This window comes from Salminus brasiliensis, chromosome 17 (genome assembly GCF_030463535.1).
Source record: "Salminus brasiliensis chromosome 17, fSalBra1.hap2, whole genome shotgun sequence".
NCBI classification, from domain to species: domain Eukaryota; kingdom Metazoa; phylum Chordata; class Actinopteri; order Characiformes; family Bryconidae; genus Salminus; species Salminus brasiliensis.
The window spans coordinates 32,286,899-32,310,758 of record NC_132894.1 but is presented as its reverse complement, the minus strand read 5'-3'; the positions used below and the strand labels follow the sequence as shown (position 1 = coordinate 32,310,758).

At 41.1% G+C, this 23,860-nt stretch overlaps 1 protein-coding gene across 5 annotated transcripts in view; it reads right to left on the bottom strand.

The window, feature by feature from the left end:
- Positions 1 to 431: 431 nt before the first annotated feature.
- Positions 432 to 23,860, bottom strand: part of ldb1b (LIM-domain binding 1b) — a 36,718-nt gene continuing 13,289 nt past the window's right edge. For 2 of the 5 annotated variants that reach the window (XM_072660578.1, XM_072660582.1), the window contains exons 2-11: positions 6,953 to 7,055; positions 5,814 to 5,858; positions 5,090 to 5,165; positions 4,423 to 4,525; positions 3,744 to 3,916; positions 2,887 to 3,009; positions 2,689 to 2,772; positions 1,525 to 1,648; positions 1,076 to 1,248; positions 432 to 699 (exon numbers count right to left, since the gene is read on the bottom strand). In XM_072660578.1, coding sequence (XP_072516679.1) covers positions 469 to 699; positions 1,076 to 1,248; positions 1,525 to 1,648; positions 2,689 to 2,772; positions 2,887 to 3,009; positions 3,744 to 3,916; positions 4,423 to 4,525; positions 5,090 to 5,165; positions 5,814 to 5,858; positions 6,953 to 7,055 — 1,235 coding nt within the window. In that variant the 3' untranslated portion in view covers positions 432 to 468. Of the gene's footprint in view, positions 700 to 1,075; positions 1,249 to 1,524; positions 1,649 to 2,688; positions 2,773 to 2,886; positions 3,010 to 3,743; positions 3,917 to 4,422; positions 4,526 to 5,089; positions 5,166 to 5,813; positions 5,859 to 6,952; positions 7,056 to 13,416; positions 13,818 to 20,420; positions 20,569 to 23,860 lie in introns of those variants that run through there. The other 3 variants (XM_072660579.1, XM_072660581.1, XM_072660580.1) reach the window with 3 other exon arrangements.

Here is a 23,860-nt window from a genome sequence, read left to right as displayed (position 1 = left end):
GTGTGTGTGTGTTTGTGTGTGTATATATGTGTGCTTTGCTGGAGTTTTACATGTTGGTCTTCTTCTCACAGGATGAAACAACCAACTCCTTCCTTAACTTAAACAAATGAACTATCTACACCTTCCTTGGAGGAGCATTCGGACCATAAAACTCCAACAACTTCACGACCACCGCGTTGTTATTAAAACCCAATACATTAATCAATAAAATGTCCCGTCGTTCTCTCTTCTGGCTCACAGTCTTCATCTCGCTCGTTTTTCCAGCGCACCGAGACAGGGGCGAAATGGATGGCTGCCGTTTGTGTGTACGTGGTTCTGCATGTAGATGAGTGAGTCAGCCGTCCGCGACCTCGCTGCCACCTTCTAACACCCACCTCCTCCATGACACCCCCGCCCCCCTACCCTCCCATTCCCTTCCCCTCCCTTCCTTCGTCTCCCCTCCCTTCCCTTCCCCTCCTGGCCTGAGTCTCACTGAGAGGCTTGTGAGGTGGGGTTGTCGCTCTTGCTCTCCTGACTGGACGGAGCCTTGTTGTTCCAGGGGCTGTTGGCACCCAGGGCGGGAGAGTTGTTGAAGCTGTCCTCGTCGTCGATGCCGTTGGCCGCGTCAAACTGTGTGTTCTCCAGCCGGGTGATCAGGCGCTCGTCTTCGTCTCCGAACTCCCCTCCCATAAGAGTGGGCTCGCCCACAACCATCACGTCCTGCAGAAGGGGATAAACCATTTAAGTGGTTGGAAGGGGTGAAACACTCATTTTTAAAAGGCCTGTTTTGTTTTTTGTTTTTTTTGTCGTATGGGGCTCCGTTTTTTCCCCCTCAAGTTTATCCCTTAAAATTAAATAGCCAGTATCATTACTGTGCCTTTAAGACCAGTTTAGGTAAACAACCTCTGGTTGCCCTATATGTTGCCTCGTTCTGGCTGGAAATGTGGAACAAGTGAGGGACTGAAATCCTCAGGGTGGTCCAAAAACATTTACTAATAAATTAAAAAAATTAACAAATAAATAAGCCACCCTCATATTGTGAATTAAATTTGCTTTCCTGTGATAAAGCCACCTTGTACTTAGTAAAACACCCAACTGTGCTTGTTTGAAGTCTGCTTACAGGTACTTGGCTGGAGAGAGGGAAGCTGCCAGCGGGGCTCTTCTTCTTGCTGTTGCTGTTGTTGTTGGTACCTCCTCCTGCACTCATGGTGCTGCCGCCCGAGATCTTGCGCTTCCGCCGGTTTTTGGGTGCCTGCCGCGCTGGTTCCGCTGAGGACAGACAGACCAAACAAAGCTTTATGATGAGAAACACAGCGGAAGCAAGAGTCTAGCTAGTGCTTGTAGCATCTGTTCCCAACAGTGTTCAAACTAAACAGCTAACAAGACAAAAGTATTTCTCAAAAACTACAAACTGAGGCAGGATATCTATATCTAGGATGTCTTTTCTGGTATTCGTTGCTGTGGTGGGATACTGTGCAGGAGGTTTCCTTTAATAGAAACCTACACGTTTTTCTATTGTGAACAGAGAGGAAAATGTATGCATACCTGGTGGAGCTACCATCCTCTGCCATTTCTGGAACAGGCAGGTCTTCAGACAGTCTCTAGGGCTCAGGCTGTAAGTCTTATGCCTGGACATGAGCTCTTGCATTGGCTCCAGTATCACACACAGCTACAGAGGCAAAAGGGTGCAGATAGAGAGAGAGAGAAAGAGAGAGAGAGAACATGCTGTTTAAAATCTTTTGCATGCTGTGATTAAATGACAACTTTGCAATAGAGCATACACATGTTGAATGCGGACGATGGGACACCATTGGCCAAATTAGTAATTTTTTTAATTGATGATAAGTACACAGACTCTGTAGATAATCAGGAATAACACAATTTTCAGCAAATCCTGTATATTGTAACATTCATATTTTTATAAATCCAAATCATCAGTTGTGGCTTGTGTAGAAGTTGACACCACAAGTCCCAAAAAGGCTCAGACCTTGATTAGCAAATAAATTGTAATTAATAAAATAAAATTGACAAGCTTTATAAATTGCAATATAATTACTCATACACAGGCTCCTCTAAGCAACGGTCTTAAGATCTGAAAATAAAAGTAAACAAAGGCCCACAATGTACGGGAAGGCTATAAGAAGAAAAACAAGGGTTTTTCAGTTTTCTACAGTATGGACTGTTACTAGGAAATAGGCTGCAGGAGAACATTGAAGGTATAGAGGATTTTCATGGAAGCCAAGAAAAATCAAACAGCAGCTCACATGCTGGTAAGAAAGGCAAATCACCCCCTTCTTTCGATTTGACTGCAATGTACTTGCCAAGTTGTTTGCCTGACTAAAGGATTCTTCAAATACAAGGGAAAACTCACATGGCTCTTTATAGAACCCTAATCCTTAAAACTGGTTCAACATTGCACTGTATGAGACGAAGAACCTGTTTGCAGTACTATATAGAACATAAAATGTATTACAGCTGAGTCAACTGCACACTAATCATGGATTCACAGAGAAGAAAGCTTTCAAATAAATCATCAACACAGAAGTAAAACAGTGGGAGTAAACCTGAGCCCCACAGCATGAACAAGAAAAAACATGTTCAGGGGAGTCAGGGAAGTAAGGTGCGATTTCCCCACTCTGAAGTGTTTCATGAATACAGCACTGTCACTATGAGACAGCTGGTGCATATGGATGCAGTGTGTGCACTCACTCGGAGGTAGTTTAGAGTCGAGTTGGAGAGGCCGCATCTCGTGATGTTCTTAGACAGCTGGTCCACCATCTGCGGGTCTTGGGCCTAGAATGCCAGACATGACGAATGATCCTTAAATATTACTGTGCTGATATTTCTCCCACTGGAAATATGACTGTGTCCTAGGTTAGAGTTATGGGAGAAAGGTTTGACACATACGTGCATAGCCAGGATGCTGCGGGGGATGAGCTCTCTGTGCTGCCTTATGCTGAAGTGCCACGTCTTTATCCTCATCATGTCGTCAAACATGAACTCCAGGTATAAACGGCCCTCCACACAGACCTGCACAGACACACCAATGTAGATACATAAACCAATAATACCACCTAGTACTATATAATATTTATACTATGTTCTTTATAGTGTAATGTAATCAATATGATGTGATGTGATGTAAACAATGTCATTAAATGCAAAGAACAGTGGTAGCACTTAACTGCATACTGATTAGTAGTCCATAGTATATATCTTTACACTCAATATCCTCATGATACTTTACTCATTAATTATTTAATTAGCCTTAGCCAACACTGGCAGACCTGTCCTGGGGTCAGGTTCTACTTTTAAATCAGTGAATAAAATTCTTAACCTGGAGCTTTTGTAGATGCTTAATACATATAACCCTAGGCATGTTTTGAGGGTATTTCAGAATTTTGTCAATACAAATTGTAGTTTAAATTTCAAAGGAACTGCAAAAAGCAGATATTCATGTAATTTGTTTTTTGTCAGGAGACATCAGAATGTAAAACACCAAGAGAAGTTTCATATGCATTTTATTTTGCCCATGTTTTCATCTTAATTTTTTTTTAATATAGATAGGGAATGACTTCCGGGTAGCTGTTTTAGATACAGTTTGTTTAAATGGGGTTTGGGGTCCCTATACATTTCCACAAATAATTCCCATTTCTGTAGGTCTTATAGTTATAGTAATTAAATGATTATACAGCACATATATATATATAGATTATACATACATATATTATATATATCACACACGCTACTGCTATAGGACCTACCTGTGTGAACATAGGCTTGCCATTCTGAGTGACCATCGTGCACTGGTCACAGTCCAGGGACACAAAGTTATTGTGGAAGGACTCCTTAGGGTGCTTTAGCACATAGTAGAGCTCAGTCGCACCTCCCTCAAATATACTGCGGAAGTAGCGTGGGATCAGCGTCCGACCAATTGCTGAAGGAAGGAGAAAAAAATCATCTATAAAGTCATGCAGTACAAAATAGTAATTACAGTAGTATGCAACACTTAGATAGCTGTTTAGTTATCTATATACACCATATGTCCATATGTTTGTGGACACCTCTTCTAATGATTGCAATCAGTTACATTAAGCAGCACCCATTGCGGACACAGCGAAGCAAATACATACAGCTTGTCTAGTCCCTGTAAATAAGTACTGCCAACAGGACTCTCTGCTAGAGGGTCATAATGTCCCCAGCATTAAATCCTCACAGCAATTCTTTAAAATCTAGTAGAAAATCTTTCCTGGACAGCAGAGAGATTGTGTCCCAATACTTTTTAATTATATAATTGTAATTATAATATAAACTCTAAAACTAATTACAATTAATGTCATATGAAACATAGTGCTAGTAAAAGCTACTACATACATACAAATGAAATATGTAAAAAAAAAATGGTTAAAATGACAGTGTATTACATAGCGCTTAGATCCTTACTGTATCGTTTGGGGCCGTCCTCTAGACAGAAGGTGATTGTCAGCATGGCGTCGTCTTCAAAAAACTCTGTGGTGAAGGCGTCCCACCACAGGTTATCGCACTCCTGGAGGGAGATGGGGAAAGTGAGAGATAGTGTGAGAAAGCGAGCGAGAGAGGGGTATAAAAGGAGACAGCAACAAGGAAAACTGTGAATTCTCAAGATCAAAACAACATTCTGCCATCAACAGTCTGCAGCGTTCTGCAGGGAGACTGCCAGAGCTGTTCCTGAGAAAGGTACACATTCAGCTGAAGTGCATATACAGAACAGTATTAAAGCCATTCCCTTTAACTAACAGCTTAAATGTGATTCATAATTAGAATATCTATAAAACACAAGCTAAAACTAAACAAACCCTACAAAAAGGATTCTGAGTATTATAACTACAAATGGTTTACTTTAAGATTAGATGGTCTATTAAATGTTCAACCAAACAGTGCTTTCAACATAATATGCAGCCATAAATGTTGTACCACATGCTGCACCTAGTTCTAAGTATTGGCTTGAATGCTCTGAATGCTCTGTTACCATGTACCGAGCATTTGTAAGGGCCCTGAGAGGGCTCAGAAGTGGAATTTCCCCCTCAGGCATGTAGGACTCAAGGATGCTTTATGTTAGTGCCTTACTCACCTCTGTCCAGTTCTGTAGCCGTTTGTTGAGCTCAAATATCCTGTAGTCTGTCTGGTTCCCATACGGCGTGTGCCTCCTGAACGACAAAGAGAAGGAATGGAAAACAGGGAAAGTTTGATCCTTGCCATAACTCTTAATGCCTACATAAACACAAATGAATCTCTGTCCAGATGTTCGAAAATAATAATAAAAACTCTCTTAGGTTAGGGAGACGTTAAGGCTGGATTATATGAAAGAAAAACATATCACCGTATTAATTTTGTGATATACAACTAAAAAAGGACTTTGAAAAGCAATGTATTATTTAACAATTGTGTAAATAAAGGATTTGTTATTGAATAAATCTGAAATAATTGTTAAAAAAATACCTATATCTATTTCTAATAATGCTGTTTGTCATTGTAATTTTATATTCTACACACTGTTTACTAGATCTTTATAACTGGTCTAAATTGGTCTCTATTCATGATACTGGCTTCAATGGGATGTTTGAGTGATGCCACCACTCTTGTCCCACCACCAGAGATAGGAGAGTGTGAAGCACCTTTAAATAAACTTCACTTGATGTAATGGTACCTACTATAACAATGTAAAGGTTCTTCACTCCTCTATGAAACCAAAATGTGCTTCTTCTATAACTCTGCTCAAAGAACCATTTGAAACCCCTTTATTTTTAGGAGGGCGTGTGATTATTCAGAGACCCTCAGTATAGGACACTACTTACCCTATCCCAGGTTCTAGGTATGTAGGGGGATACATGGGCGTTGGGCTGCAAAGCAAGACAAAGACAAACATAAGCAATCACAAGTCCTGGAAACCAAAAGAACCTTCTTTATTACACTACTGGGCGTCTCCACATCTTTAAGAGGCTAAAATCCACTGATGTGGGTTTGCACTGGCTTTAACACAGGGAGCTACAAGCCACAGCAAGGCTGATGATTCAGGATTAAGCCTCATTCCCCCTGTGGGTGCCATTTTCAGACAGGAAGGGGATCGTTTCCTCCCCAGACGTTTTACTCCCCCCCTCTTATCTCATTGCTGCAGTGAAGGCAGACACACATGGCACCCAACACTTTCAGAACCCCCCTCCCTTCCTCTGCCCAATCAAGGCACAGACTGTTGACCGACAGTTCAGTTTGCCATTGACGTGGCGGGATCAACACCAGCAATTCTTCAGTCCGCTATCTTTTGATAGCCAAAGTACTGTTGGCTGACTCAGCAAAACCCCCATCAGCACCACACACACAAAGTTTTGACCAGTATGTTTATGTTCACAGTGCACCCACAACAAAGGGTCTGCAATTCAACCCACAACCTGGAGCACTACCACTGCAGAGAACACAGTACTACAGCTCCACAGCTCAAAGCTGGGGAGCTTTATACCCCTCTAGCCCACATCCGGCACCAATGGGTTCATGTTTAGTCCATTAGTCCTAGTGGCAATACCTCTATATTAACTAGGCAAGCAGTGTGTGTGCTCACTCACACATCTGTGTCCACAAACATTTGGACATAGTGTATCTATATGCATATCTGCATAAATGGCTGTATTTGTGCAGGTGCAGATCAAGCAAACTGCTACCTAATCACTGCTGATTTATTGAGAAATAACATTGTAACCACATGGGTCATCATTGCACCCCTAAATACATTTTTAGACTAAATCACAAACCTGCAGTTTAAAAAGTCTAAATGCTGCATTTGTAGTCCCGTAACCACAAAAGAACGCTCAACATTTGTTGTGCAGGGAAGAGCAACAGCAAGACGCTCTGGCACAGTGATAATTACAGAAAAAAGCCTAATCTAATTATATGTAATTTAGCCTGAATACACAAAGCTCTCTCCAGCAAGAGAGTGACTCACCCCACGTCTCTGTCCAGCATGGTGCCGGGATGGAAGGGGGGAAAGGCGCTACCGTTGGGGGGCTCCTTTGGGGAGTACAGCTTGAATGACTTGGAGGAACAGCCTGAAAGAGACATGACAAGAGAAAAATAAATGAGGATGATGAGTTATGAGCTCTAGGCTTGGAGAAAAACAACTGTGATACTAATGAAGCAGCCTCTAACCCTCCACGTGGGTGAAATACCTTCCTGCAGGTTTCCACTCTAACCTAAATCGAACCTAACAAGCCATTTAGCCAATTAAGGCAATAGCTTGTTGGGTCAGGTGTGCTGGATTAGAGTTGGAGCCAAAGTCTGAGGAAAGGTAGCTCTCCAGGAGCTGGATTGGAGAACACTGTATTAATGTGTTATTAATGAGTTCTTCTACAACACTGTATGTTGGCCTGTGTCCAGAACAGAATCCTCTTAACTGAATAACCGAAATGGCTAATTTTACATACACAAGTATACATATCACAGCTACATAGAAATATACTAACGATAGAAAGGTATGTACAGAAATAAGTAAATACATAGACGTAGAGGCTGGGAATCAAAATTCCCCAGTTAATTCAGTGCATGGTATAATGGTAGGTATACAGTGCAGATGTGCAAAAGTACATGTACAGTCCAATGTTGTCCAATAAGCACAATAGTGACCATGTAATAAAAACAGTAACATAGCAGTAATAGAAATTAAATAGATAAATCACTGTCCATTTATGAATGCAGAATGTCCTTTACTATGTTTTAGCCAATGTACAAGCGCAAAGACATGATATTCATGTCAAAACCTGAATCACTATCATAAAGATCTCTTCTGCTAGGTACAATAAACACAACATCAATGTAAAATGTTGTAAAATGTTTACCCAACCTATCTACTATACTACAACCTAAAACACTAGTACTAGTATTTTCTGTCGGTATACTGGTGTGCTGCTTCAGTTCGCATGAAATAAATCAATAAATGAACGACGTGTTTTAAACTGGTAATGAGTAGAGTTTTTACAGTCGCTCGGGGCTGTAACACAGTAACTTGGTTAACGGTCCATGAGCACATCTACCTGAAAGGTATCATAAATAGGACTGAAAAAGATTGAGTGATTACAAAGAACCTGTGAACAAAACCAACCAGAGTAATGTAACTAAACTCCACATTAGCAGGCCCAGCCATATGAACTTTGTTATTCGTTTATTTTAACCAATGGTTTAATTTCCCCTTTTAAACAGCCTATTTCGCTCTTACCAATCTTTATTATCCTTACTGCTGTTCTGGGATGTAGAATTAATAGATATATCCTAGGTTTGCTTTTTTATTCTGGAGCTATGAGGCTAATGTAGATGAAGTAATCTCTATATTTTGGTGATTGCACCAGTGCAAAACTTAAAAAGCAAATTTTGCACACTAAGCTTAAGGTAAGCAGTAAATTGTGTAGAGACAATTGTACAGTGAACTGTACAGTAACCCTGTAGGTGTTGTGGTGTACTGGGTTGGTCTGCAGAACATAATTGCATCAGCCTTATTATGGTGATGTCCAATATGTCAGGTTGCAACTTTTTTTGCTGCTTTATAAAAAAGAAAAATTCCCTGTTCTCATTTTTTCATAAAACATCTACCAGAGGAAGATTATATCTGCCCGTTATCACTTATTTTACTCCAATGTGTACTATGCATTATTAATATCATGACATTTTGCATCATGGACCTCCAGTGAAAATTCCTGTAGTTTTTAAATATTGCAATATTTACTGCAGGAAAAAATATTGCAATGTCAGTTTTTTTCTAATATCAAGCAGTCCTACTACTGGGTGAGTGTACGTCCCCTGTGCAAACACCTCATGCCACACCAATAAGAGTCCTTAGGCAAAACTTCCAAACAGTACACTCTCCTGCCGGTGTACCATGATTAAACTGTTGCTCTGGATAAGAATGTCCGTCATATGCCATAAATGTATACATACTGAAGGCCAGTCATAAAGATTAGACTATAACCATATTTACGCTTAGCTTGATGATTTATGCCTGTATTCAGAATGCTTTCTGACTGCATATCATCTACATGAGAGCAAGGGTCATTCTGACAGCATCTGTGGACAAGAGAGTGGGTGCCAGATATATAGGGCAATATAATCTGGCCTCATTTCAATCCACTACACAGGTCACGTCCAGTCTGCTTGCATTTATACACACACACACACACACACACACACACACACACACACACACACACACACACACACACTGCTATAAACAGAGGGCAGGAGGGGGTTGTGGGGGTGCAGACACACCCCTCACCCCATCTATCCCGCCAATTAAAAGGATCTACTGCACGACGCATTCAGCCACGACAGGGTCGTGACCTCTGCCGTCACGGGAACGACTCTGCCTAATAATGACTGGCCGACGCGCCTCGCAAATAAATCCATGGGACGTCAATGTCGCTTAGCCATCATAAAACCACACACACACACACACACCATTTTACACTGTTTGTCTTTGCGTGTTCATGTTGTACAACACAAATATTGGCGAAATTACAACGTTTCATCATATTTTCATCACGGATAAGCTCTGATTCTTCTTTCAAAATGTAACCTCTTAACAAAAAACAGGTAACAACAAGGTAAACAGCCCAGGTTTTCCAAGAAAATGCCTTGTTATATGCCTAGTGCTGTTGGAAAGTTCACCTGCAAAGCAACAGGCACAAACATGGACAGCAATATCGAACCACAGAACCAACCAGATTAACTCTGAGATATACAATCAATCAACGGTGAAATCAAAAGTGTACATTAACCACCATTACCATGCCACACAGAAACCAACTCCTATACATTTTTCTCTAAATAAGCTTATATTCTATCATTCTGCGATAATTAAAATGATCAACAGCCTCCAACCTTTCCCCCACACCACTCTTCACAGAAGATCTTCGTTAGCCCTATATCTAGCTCATAGCAGGGGACAGAGGGTACATGAATTAAAGGCTGGTCATTCCACAGTGCTCCATCAGTGAGGTGTCCACCCCCAGTAACAGTGAAGCTTTTGTCCCTCTCCCTGTGCCCTCTATTAACTGGACATCTGTATCACACCCACTTCTTATGACAAGCCCCGTGCACACCTGCTGGATAGGCACAGGTGTACCGTCAGCGTCAGCCAGGTTTCAGGATGTATGAACAATCAAAGAAGCTACTCAGTTTAAAGCATGGTCAACAAGGACTGTGGCTATGGGTACTATTAGTATTTGAGTAATCTATAGATTTTTTTTAATCGCTATGTAAATATGAATCACAGTCATGCAAAGACCTTTATCTCCCTTTTTGCAATTTCTCACTTTTTGAGATAAATCTGGCCATTGTTCTTGATATTGTATACAAATTATGTGATGGACGGACCAATAGAAATGCTACAAAATTTCACTGTAAGTAAAGATGGCGTTTTAGAGACATGACATTTGTGCGATGGTGAATTTTATTTTTTTTGCCATGTTTTTTTTTCTTTTTAAACAAATGTTTTTTCATTTGTATTTAAGCTACACAGACAATAAACCAAAAACCCACCCAACAGTGAACTACTTTGCATTACTATGCCAAAGTCTCTGAGTTTCATATACAAATATCCACTGACAAGCTGCTTTTTGAAGCTTTTGTGCAGCAATTTCAAAACCCAAAAACTCGGACTGCGGCAAAAAGAAGCACATACTACCTATTTTCCAGTACTTTGTATTAGCTCTATAATTAGCTCTTCAAAAGTCCAAACTAGAACTTTAACCTCTAAACTAAACTAATAAGCAGTTCTCCTTGGAAATATAATTAAATAACATTAAATCAACTTACTGAGCTACATCTAAATTATCAACAGATCTAACGATCAAAATAAGAAACTGCCTACTGCTGGTGTGGAGCAAAATGTGGCTTTGGAGATGGACAATATGACCATTTCATCGTATCGTGGGATAATAATCATTTATAAGGTATTGTGTCAACAGTGCTTAAAGGAACAGCGATCACCTGCGCGAGTATGGGGACAGTATTTGACTTTAAACATAATAATATTTAATAACATCTACCAGATAATAATGTTGTAATGTAATGTAATAATGTTAATAATAACATAAATAATATTTCTCACCGTATGGCCCACTTGCTATCTTCCTACTATTCCTAATGTAAAGGCATGTGTCCACCATGCCCTGTTTTTTGCAGAACGAGAGCATTTAGGAGAATTTACAAGATGCATAATCATCACGCAACCTGCCAACTAATCACAGGTCATTCGTCCAGACGGCCAACTGAAACTGATGCTTTTGACGTCACGAATGGATAACATACAAGCATAAGGTCTACAACCCATCCCAAATATCACAACACACACACACAGACCCGGAGAGAACCACTTCCTGCATCAGTTTACAGTCTTCATGAAACATTTAGCTCAGACTTTAAGACATTAAAAATTTAAGGAGGTTGACACTGGCCACAGAACTGTCCTGTCCAGCGGCACCTCGCTGCACAGCTCATCCAGCTCAGTCACACCCTACCTCTACGGCCTACGGGTCAACACAGGAGCACACCGGCACACTGGTGTTACTTGGTCATTACTGCTTCAACCTAAGCAGTACATAACATTATTACTAACAACTATTACTAACAACCTTGTTGCTGTTCATGGCAGATTTGCCCAAGCTTGGTCCACTGCTCCAAACTGCCAAGCCATGGTCACATATACACACACACAGACTATGTTCAGCGCAAACGGATGGACCGTGAAAATGAAACGTTCCTGTGAATCAGAGCATCTAATTAAGAAGTGTGGCTCTTTCCCCCCCCCCCAGGATGGGTTCGAATGGACTACTGTACGGCCATTAAGAGCGATAGGCAATTAAATAAATAAATAAATAAGCAAGCAACAGTCCATTAGATCTTAAGAGCATACCATTAACGGAGATCGCTCGGTCGGTGGTTAATGACTGTCTGTCTAAATCAAATCAAAGCAACAAACACCAACTTCCTGTGCAGCAAATTGCTTTCTTCAAAACAACACCCGCCCACTCTGATAAACACATACGGCCTACACACACACACACATACACACACACACACGAGACATGCACACACACACACACATCCCACTAAAGGCTAAAATGTGGCACTAATCTAATTCACCTCAAAATATGCCACATTACAAGTTATGCTGACAAGACAGAGGAAGCAAAAATCCACTCAAGTAGCCGCAAAAGCTCCTGCATAGGACATTTGTCTTCCCTAACGTGATCCATTACTGGCCAGAGAGTGATCGAGAGGGAGAGAGAGCAAGAAAGAGAGAGCCTAGGCTGTCCCACACTGGAAACAACACACTTACGGCTCTGTTAAATGGCATCGCTATGAATGAGTACCACCACACCAGGTAAACAAGCTCCTAATGTTCATCATCTGCATTGTATACTAGGTCAATATAACATCTGTGATGATGCTTACAACACGTACTGTACCCCTCCAGCAAACACACTACACACTTAGACAGTCATTTGCACGCTGCAGATTTGCGGTGGTTGATTTATTAACACAGAAACTACAGTTTACTACAGTCTACACTCCAAATTCCACCTCTGCCTTATAATCTGAATTGAGGGCAGATGTGGAAATCTGCCCAACAAGCCAGGCCCCCCACACACACACACACACATCATTTCACCATGATGTTTAAAGGGTCTTAACTGGGTTTCTCAGCACAGATGTCAAATTAATGATGCAAAGTTACCCCCATCCAAACAGGCCTTCACTGTAACTGTGATTCTGTGATTTATGGCTAGCTATTGTTTACAAAGCAGTTATTATCGTGCAGAAATGTCACAAACAGAGTAAACAAAGAGGACAACAACAACCTTGAGCATCTCCATGAGGTTTAAAATACCAGACTAGTTTGGTTATTTCACAATAAACAAGAAAAAGTTTCCTATAAGGTGTGAAATTGTGAGCTACTGTCACAAGACAGCCCCTACTCCACTAGCCAGGCAGGCTGATAGCTAGCTAGCTAGCTAGCATAGCATCTAGCTAGCTAATCCAACAGGGAGCTACTATAGCTGCTACAGCTAACGGACAGCACAACTTAGCGAGGAAATGCGCCTTTAATCAGACAACAGGGGATAAGAATAAGCGTTTGTGCTCTAATACGACACTTAAGCTTGATTAAAGCAGGTTAATGCTTAATTAAGTATCATTTATATATCCCAAAACTCCAAAAGCCTCCTGTCTGGCTAATAGTAGCTATATAGCTAGCGTGCTAACAGGTTAGCTATGCTAGCTAGTGTAAAACGGTCCGAAAATGCAAATGCAAAGACGAGGTTAGTAAAAGCAAAGAATGCAATTAATCTAATTTGAGTCGAATTGAGTAAAACGTGTCAAAAAAATAAATTCAGCATTAAAAAATATATATTGTTTTACCTGCAAGAAGTGTTTTCGGAAACGAGTGTTTACGGATCCAAACGGAGTTCCGTAGCTCCGCTCTTACGAGTTACGATGGAGCAAAACGAGCCGTCCCACCGCACAGAAATCAGCCCAGCAGCCTTAAAGACATTGAAAACGCGTGTTTGGGGAGGAAAACCCTGTCGACTAGTTTGATTTCAACACGACGACTTGTCCCATTTCCAACAAGCCTAGCTGTGGTCTTACGAATGGACCCCGGTTTAAGCCCTTTGTTCCAGGGCAGGCATGAACAATAAGCTGTAGGCCCTCCTCCTCCTCCTCCTCATCCTCCTCCTCCTCTTTCTCTCTCCCCCACCAGCCTCTCACCTCCTCTTTTCTCCCAGAATGAAACCACAGAGAGGGAGAGAAAGAGAGGGAGAGAGAGGGAGAGAGAGAGAGAGAGAGAGAGAGAGACACACACACAGTCCACCGCCCTTCCTCACCCTCCCCCCTGCTGTAAGGCTGTAAGGTTGTTTGCTGAGCAGATTTGTCCATCTCTCTTCTTGCCCATCTCTCCCTCTCTCTCCCTCTCCCTCTATACAACAGTGGGATAGGAACACTTGTGCACACTACATTTTCAATTCTCTATTCAAATCATCTGAAATTGTCTTTAATTCAACGTTAAACAACCCCTCTTAAACAGAAATGTAAAAAGTCCATGCAAATTGAAGGGGACACTATGGGAAAACATACACATTTACATTTGTACATATGCAAATGCACACACACACAGCCTGTCTAGTCCCTGTGCAGAAGTACTGCCAACAGAGCAAAAATAAACACAAACCTATTGGCACCATGAGGTGGGATGGTGGTGGTGGTGGTGGGGGTTTGAGCTGTGGAGCAGTGGAATAACTGTGTTCTCTGAAATGATGGTGGGTGCACCATTCAATACTTTTGGGATGAGTTGATTAGACCTCACCAAAGCTCTGGTAGCTGAATGCAACCAAATCCTCACAGCTATGCTCCTCCAAAATCAAGCAAAAAGCCTTCTGCGACAGTTACTCCAACAAAAGCGGTTGGTGGTTGGTGTGGCGCAACAGATAACACCACTACCTGCCACTGAGCTACCACACCATGTGGGACACTGGGGTTCGATTCCCGGTCTGGGTGACTGTGCTGCGTTACACCAATAAGAGTCCCTGGGCAAGACTCCTAACACTACACTGGCCCACCTCTGTAATGCAAGTAACCTTGTAAGTCGCTCTGGATAAGAGCGTCTGCTAAATGCCATAAATGTAATAAATGTAAAAAGCAGAATAAACTCTTTTAATGCCCTCGATTTCAGAGGAAACAATGACAATGTCCAAATACTTGTGTCTAAATATATATTCAGTACTGTCAGTATGTCAAAGTTTGGGCAGCCCTGGTCAAATTACATTTAAATGTACAAAATGAAACTTACATACAACATATTTTCCTGCAAATTGTAGAGCACAGGTTCTATGTATCTGCTGAATTTAATATATTGTGAAACATAACATTGTAAATATAACATTGTAATAACACTGTAATTATAACTACTATTACCATTATTAAAAAATAATTCCAATTGAGAAAATACAATTGTATATTAAAATATGTGGAGGGTGTGTAATTATTTTGACTTTATTTAACTATTGTAATTGAAAATGTTAGTTGACAAAGTTCACCAGGGAAACTATGAATACCTTGATGTTTCTTCAATGTTTTACACTCTCAGCTGCACTAAATTCAACTACCCAGGACTAATTGTGCTCATTTGTAAAGAAGTCTTATGAGGTACTGATAATATCCATGATATACTCAGAAAAACATGATGTAATGTGGAATAATTTAAATAAATATTGTAAAATGTAAAGAAATGTTTAATTTAATTTAAAATTTAAATTTAAATAAATATCGCATTAATGCTTAACCCGACTGTAAATATATTCATGTAAGGGGCAGGTGATACGTCAAAAATATAATATCCCAGTTTTTATGATATTCTTAAACGTAACAAGAGTTGTTTATGAAGTCATGGGGGCCCATCAATCAAAACAATATGTATCTAATAATTAAACAAATAAATAATAGTTTAATAAATTGGGATTTATAATTAGTAATTAATTAATCAGGACTAATTAAATTAAACAGCAGAGACAGTGAAGCCAATAGACTAAATATAGATATATAAACAAATAATACAAAAATATACTCTATACTATAAAATATATTTACTATATACTCTTAGTACCCTTAATGGCTCTGGTGGCTCACAGTATGTAGTTTTTCAGAGTTTTGCTAAAAACATGTGGCACAACATTACTATCAGAAACTACATTTTTTAAATTTCAGCCTTTCCCACAGTGCGTTACACTACATTCAGTTAAGCATGACTAATTATGTTCTCCATATAATTACACATTCAGCTGGTCAGAGTTCTCCAAGCACTAATGACGACATCCACAATGACATCATTTATCACAATAACGAAATGCTACCGCATTGCCCACTCCACATTTAAGCTAATAATCGCATCCATTTAAAAATAATCTCAAAAGCACAACCAAGCCTCATCCATGTTGCTGTTCAGGACTGGCTAAATGTAACCCTATGCATATCCCAAAGAGATTATGGTCATCAACATGTCTAAACAAATCAATAATTCAATTACACACCCAAACAGCCCCACTGCATTAGCCCACTTCATAGCTTTACGTCCTTTGGCTGCCACGCGTCTAAAAAAAAAAGTCAAAGCAGCTGGGAGGCTTAAACGATCAATTCCCGACTGGAATCGATAGCGAGCCACTTAATGTCGAGAATCGAAATCAATAAATGTGGTTTTGTGACGTACAGTGCGGATCCTGGTGCGTTTGGAAATACTGGAGATGCTGCCGGAAATCGAGACTCCAGATTAAAATGAAGCTTCTAGCCAACATCTTTCTCAACACGTCAGCAGTTTATCTCCACAGTAAAAGGAACTGAGGCACTTCTCCCAAAGCTGCAGGAACACTCTGACTGGCAAAAAATAAAAGCCATTAAAGACTCAAATTAAACCTGAGGGAAAAAAAAATTACAGAAACTGGGGAGGTTATATTTAGGGATGCACAATCCTGTCAGAATCATATCATCATAAAGATAATTGCTTTAAAAAATTGAGTGGGACAGACATTTACATATAACCAATACAGTAAACGATATTACTCCAGTAAAATTACATTTTGGTGATTTAAGGTAAGGTAAAAAAATATTTTATGTATCTGCTGAACGGAGTATTGAATATATATATGCTGTCCAATGAACTATGGAAACAATAAACTGGGAACTAAACTAAATATAAACAAAAATGGAGATACATGTTTTTCACTGGACAGCATATATATATATATATATATATATATATATATATATATATATATATATATATATATATATATACACACACACACATACATACATACACACACACACATACATATATATATACACACTCTATATTGACAAAATTATTGGGATACCTACACTTATTAAATGGCATCTCATTCTAAACCCCTAGGCATTTATATGTCGAGTCAGCAGGGTGTTGGAGACTTTTCTGCACTATGAGCTCTATAAGCTCAGCACTCAGCTCTGACCCTGCTGTGTAACTTTACATGGTCTGACACTTGGTGGCTGTGGTTCCTCCGAAACGCCTCCATTGTTCAATAATTTCACAAATTTCACAAGCTAGTCAAGCTGTTTGCAAGTCAGTGATAGTCCATGCTAAGTTTAGCTCAAGCTGATTGGCGTCTGACTATGGCGAGTACCAACGACACAGAGGAGCTAGAAGACCTGTCTGCTATTTTCATGGCTCCTTCAAAGTTCTACCAAGTCTATACTGAACAGAACTGCGCCGTCTAAACCGTAAACCGTGAGTTCTGTGGACCATTAAACCCCTAATACAAAAAACCTGCATACATTTAATGTTAAAGACAATTCAATTAAATTGCCTGTGGAGAATGAAGCTTAACAACATATAGACCCTATTACAGTCATTCTGATTGTTCACTACATTTTTTTTTAACATTTTGAGACTAGAAAGACCCTGTCAGATGGAAAGGGACCTTAGAAAAGCAGATTTAGAGACAGACAGGGCTACTGTACAGTGATAAATCATTGACTTGTAATGATTCCACTCGATTTGACATGGCCTCTTCATGCTGTGTGGACACAAAGAAACCTCCCCCACACAAGCCTTTAAGGGATTCAGACAACTGACTGCACTGTTTACAATGACAGCATAAATGACGCAATTAGAGAAAATCCGTGTCTTCATTCTGTGATTGGTTCTTGCAGTGGCAGTAGTGTCAGGGCCTTTGAGCAATTGGGCTGGGTGTGTTTATGTTAAGGCCCTTAGGCTTGGGCTTATATTCAATTATTAAAGGAATAGTTCTGGAAAATTGTATGCATCTTGAATATCAGGATTATATCTGGATAAGGTCGAGCCACGTAAAAATGATAGTGATTCTTTGTAGAACCATGAAAACTCAAAGAACCACATGGATGCTTAAATGGTTCGTTGCCTTGTTAACCCCTTATGCTCTGTAAATTTTATTACACCCTAAGGATTACTAATCGGTAACAACAGCCAAGCACTGCAAAATGGATTAGTTGTTCCTACGTTATAACAGTGTGTGTGTGTGTTTGTTTTTTTACATTAGAAAACAAATATACATTATTATAGGTAAAAAAAATAATAATAATTTGTGAAATTTTGAAAAGATACACAATAATAATTATTTTCCCATCCATTTTAATTTCATCAGTGTCAGAATAGTTCTATGTAATTGGTTCTACTATTATGAAGGTTCTTAAAACTTTACACTGACTTCACACCTCATTTAAATATTTCGTTTTTAAAGGACAATCCATTTACGTTTATCTAAAGCTCTTGTTCAGAGCAACGTACAAAGTTACTTGTTTTACAGGGGTGGACCAATGTAGTGTTATGAGTCTTGCCCAAAGCTCGAATCCCAAGCCATGCCGCTTTGCCATCAGCAGCCGAAGTCAGAGAGAGCACAACTGACAGCTGTGGTGGTGCTGGGGACCCGGGACTTTCCTCCGAGTATGTCTGAGGCAGTGGCTGGCTTTTGCATGTATCGGAGGAGACAAGTGTTAAGTCCAAACCCTACTAGTGTGGGAAGCATTGCAAGTGCGAGGGGTGAGTTGCGAGCAGGTGGGTTAATTGGCGAGATTAGGAGAAATAGGGAAAAATTTAACAACAACAACAACAACAACAAAAAAGAGTCAGCATTCCGCTGTTATGGTTGTATAGCCTTACGACATAAACCCAGCCCAACAATATCCAACATTTCATCCTACCCACCACCATGCTTATACTCAAGTGGAAGACATTCAGTGTCATTCTCAGCATGTGTTGGGGTTGAATCTGCAATGCACTGCAGTATTGTGTATCTTTAAGCCCCCAACTCACTCGGGACACTATAGAAGCTTTCAGTGGTGTCCTTACCAGTAGAAAGGCTGTGATCAGCCAGTAAAACGATTCTCAGGGGTTAATCCCCTCGTGGGTGAGAAGGGGGGGGCGGGTCAACCTTAGACCACTGCTAAAGCTTTCAACTGTCACAGTGTGACACAGGCAGTAGCCTTACTCACAAAGCCTCCGCAAGCTGAACAAGTGCTTAGGGATGCTTATTAAAGCGGGCCTGGGATCAGTTTTGATGGAAGGGTCTGAATGGAGCGGAGTAAAAATGCACTGATGCATCGTGTTACATTGATCTGAAGGTGGCAATTTGCCTCAATTGCATCAATTTTGGAAAAATACTAAAATCGGAGTTTCTTTTTAACGATTCAACAGCTAATTTCCTTAGGAGTCATAATCAAACGAATGGCGAGGTCAGACATTTACACCCCCGTGGTCAGCAGTGCCAGGGCAGCTAATCTAAAGTCAGCACTTTTGCAGTATGACCCCGACTGGTCAGACCAAGCCATGATAATTCCAGCACAGCATGCCGGCCGGATAGCGCATACGGGGCGGCTTCGGGACTTCATTAAAATGTTTGAAAGAGCGAGACGCAGCAGAAGTGCGCACAGCAGGCCTGCCACTGAGCCTTGTTCAGAGTCTGCAGCCAGGAGTCACAGTGGAGTCCGAAGAGAAATGCCACATGAGAGCGGAAGGGCTCTTTTCTTGCTGGCTGTTTCCAGTTGGTCAGTCATTCTGAAAAGTCCCACTGTTCCCTACTGATGTACACTACAAGTCTGTTCCCTATAAGTGGGGTGGTGGCTGTATCACATGCTCTCAGTTTCCCACTCTATTTCTCTGTTTTCTCGCTCTCACACACTACTTCTTTCTCTTTCTCACACACATTCACACTCTAGGAACATCTTAAAGTAGTTATCTTAAAGGAATGCTTCAGTCAATAATCCTCAAGTTGCCAACAGTGAATATAGGGGGCTTCATACCATGGTTTGGACATCATGGTTTGGTACAAGTCTGGTACAATGAGAAGGTAGTCTGGTGGGGTGACCATATGACCATATTTTGGAGAACACTGGGGATTTACTTATTTACAAAAACTAATAAATAGCCTTCACATAGCCTATATGGCAAATAGCAAGTTTTTATTTTTATACCAATATAAAAAATATTAATTAATAATGAAAATTTATAATTTTTGTTATTTTGTCCACCCCATCACAAGGTGGCTATCACATCCCTACATATGGCTATATATCACATCCCTTCCCCTCGTTATTTCTCTCTCTTCTGTTTTTCTCTCTCTCACACTGTTTCTCACTCGCTCTCTCACTCGCTTTCATTTACACTGGCCGAACCAGTAACAACAGCCATCTTTACAGTCAAATTATGTACGTTTTTGTACATTTTTTAAGTAGCCAAGTGCCCTACCATGTCCCAAACGACTTTAGCACACCAAGCGTGCCATTCGGGAGAAAACTGTGTAAATCTGATATTCTAAAAAACTACCCCTTTAATAAGGAGAGCGGAAGGGCTCCTTTCTTACCGGCTGTTTCCAGTTGGTCAGTCATGGTGAAAAGTCCCACTGTTTCCTACCTGGCGTCCGCTAGCTGAGAGCATGTGCTTATATCACATGCGGTCACCTTCTCTCTCTATTTTTCAGTTTCTCTCCCTCTCTCACTCCCTCACACTTTCTCTTTTTTTCGGGTGGGTATCTCCAGTGCCCAGCCCTTAGGGCGAAGGGCTGTAGCGAAGTGATGGAGGGGCTTGAGGGCTCTCTTACCCACCTTCTGTTCGCTAGTCAACAGGAAGTCTTGAGGCACGCATCTGCCGCAGAACTGATAACAACCCGTGTTGCCCCAATGGAGCACCCTCCCCCCTCCCCGCTACCCATCCAGCGTCTACTCAGTGTCAGTTTGGAGATGTGCTAAATGTGTACCGACAAGGGCCAGCCTGGTTGGCTGCAGTAACCCAGATAACCACGCCGTACAATTGTGGTGAACAGAAAAGCATCTCAGAGTGCACAACATGTCCAACGCTGAGGTGGATGGACTACAACGGCAGATGACCACGCCAGGTCCCACTTCGGTCAGCCAAGAACAGAAAGCTGAGGCTGCAGTAGGCACAGGCTCATCAGCACTGGATGGTTGACGACTGAAGAAACACAGGTGGTAGTTTCTGACCGAATTTGGCACCAACAGCATGACTCCATGGACTCAATCTGCCATGTGTTAACAGTCCAGGCTGGTGGAGGTGGTGGTGTAATAGTGTGGGGAATGGCCTATTAGTGCACTGTTGCTGACCATGTGCAGCTCTTCATGACCACAATTCATCCATCTTCTAACGGCTACTTCCAGCATGATGCACCATGTCTCAAAGCAAAAGTGCTCTCATCCTGGTTTCATAAACATGACAATGAGTATATCGCTGGTTCTGAAACCAGGGGAACATCTTTGGGATGTGGTAAAATGGGAGAATCGGAGCATGAAGGTGCTCCTGAAAATCTGCAGGGATTTTGTGTTTCCATGAATTGAGGCTGCTTTGAGGGCAAAATGAAGCCCCTACCCAATACAACCCAGTGTTCCTAATAAATTGCTCAGTGAATGTATATGAAACATCTTATGGATGTACCAGTCATAATGCATCACTCCTCTGTTCCATCCCATCCCCGCACCCTCTCCAGCTAGTGAATGACACAAAGAGGAGGGTGTGTTATCGGAGTGATTGACAGGTCTCCCGCAGGGGCCGATGTATTTCTGTAGCGTTAAGCCTCAGATCAATGCTGTTTTGAAGTGCTGATCACAGCGTTTGGCTTCAGATCTGCCAGGCTGGCGAGGCTACAGAAGGACGGAGCTGGTCTCAGATGACAACCCCAATGATCACACCAGCCATTGTGAATGTAAGATTAGAATAGATGGTCTAAATATACAAGAGCGGTGCTTCCCAGCTCAAATACGGGGGGGAACCTCAATCCCACCTGTTCTGTACAGTTTCATGAAGCTGAGTCACATCATTCGTTCGCGTCATATGTTTGAGACGTTCTAGAGCTGAAGCAGGTGCGTCTGGGTGTGAGGTTTTAGGGCAAGAGGCATGCAAGTGTGCAGTTTGGGTGGATTGGAGGACTGGAGGTGGGAACTGTAGGTTAGATGCTGTCAAACAGGCGCCATCTTGTGGTCAGAACGAACAAATCTTGTGAAGCCTGTTGTAAAGTACATATACTGTATGTCCACATACTATGCGTGGTCACCCCTTCTAATGAATGCATTCAGCTACTTCAAGCAGCCAATGCTGAAGAGGTATAAACCCCACCAGCATTGAGCTGTGGAGCAGTGGAACTGTGTTTTCTGGAATGATGATACTTTTGGGGAGTTGACAAGTTGGGGATGAGGTGAGGTGGTGATCATCCAACATCCTGACCTTACTTACACTCTTGTTGCTTAATGCAATCAAATCCACACAGCAATAGCGAAAAGCCTCCAAAGCATAGCTGAAAGCCTTTATCCCTGGACAGAGACAATTACTCCAACAAAAGCAGAATAAGCTCTTTTTTAATATCCTTAATTTCAGATGAAACAATGAATGAGAAAGTGTCCCAATACTTTTGATCATATACTATATATGTGTGAAATTAAAAAAAAAGTATCATAATTTAAGTACAGTTTTCAGGTAAATATTAAATCATAATACACAACAAAAATCATAATATGCCTAAGAACTAATAATATGCCACAAGAACTGTCTATGCTTGCTCAGACCCCAGTATGTAAGAACAGCATTGTCACTTGAGTATTTATTGCCCCAATGTAATTTTTGGGACAATTTCTAACAGCTCGAATGCTCAATGCCCCATTAATTCTACACATAAAACAGCTGTAAAAGTGTAGAACTGGTTTTTGCCTTTAGTGCTTTATTTTAAGGCCCCCCCATAAAATGGAAAACTGCTCAAAGCAAACGTTAGGCTGACCAGAGGAGGGAGAGAGGGAAGCCAAGGGAGTGCTGTAGCATGAGGAAGGTGCAGGAGGGAGCAGTTGCTAGGCTAAAAGCTAAACCAGCTATCTCTTCAGCTAGCTAATTGCATTTTCACCAAGAGGACAGAAACACTATCCAATAAAACCCTGCCCGTGTCCCCGAGTGCATACTACACATTAGTACTGTAAGGTATAGACTATATATTCATTATTATATATATATCATTGTACCAGGTGTGAGTATTCTAAACTTTGACCCTTTTATATACATCACATAATACACACTCAAAAACTACTTTGTATTACTCTAATTGGTGTAAAAATGGGACACATTCTCAAAAATTATTACAATATTCTTGTCCCAGGTGTAAGCTAGTTATCGTTACCGTTCCAAGCAAGGCTAGGCTACCAAACTGGAGATAAACACAAGAAGAGAAGGGGACGTTTTACTGGCAAGATGTAAGAAAGTCAAACCTGGGGAAACGAGTGAGGGCAAGGCTAAAAGCTAACCCATCTACCATCTCTTCAGCTTGCCAACAAGAGCACACCAGAACTATCCGGTAAGATCAGGAATAATGCTGCGGCTTCGGCGTTCACCACAACTGGGTTGACAATCCTTCATCAGTGTTTCATGGCGAACCTGACCAAAATGTGTCCCACGGTCCAAGGTCCAAGGTCCGCATTACTACCTAGCACTGTTCCAGGTAAGCATTATACAGTATGTTTCGCACCAAGGCATCATGGCAACATGTCCACAGATAGACGTTGGACAGAACTGAGTGTATCTGAGACAGAAATCGCCAGAAGTGCTGATAAACTGTATAACACTACTGCTTTTATTACAGCCATCTTGAATTTCGAACTAGGGGTTGGTGAGGCTCTCTCCACTTTTCGAGTAGAGTATCTGACTTGTGGGGGCGTTCCAGTTAAAAGTTGAAAATCCAACATCCCAGTGGTGTGATTAATGGATCCCAGTATTAAAATATGTGTAAATATGTATAATATATAGGTTATGTGA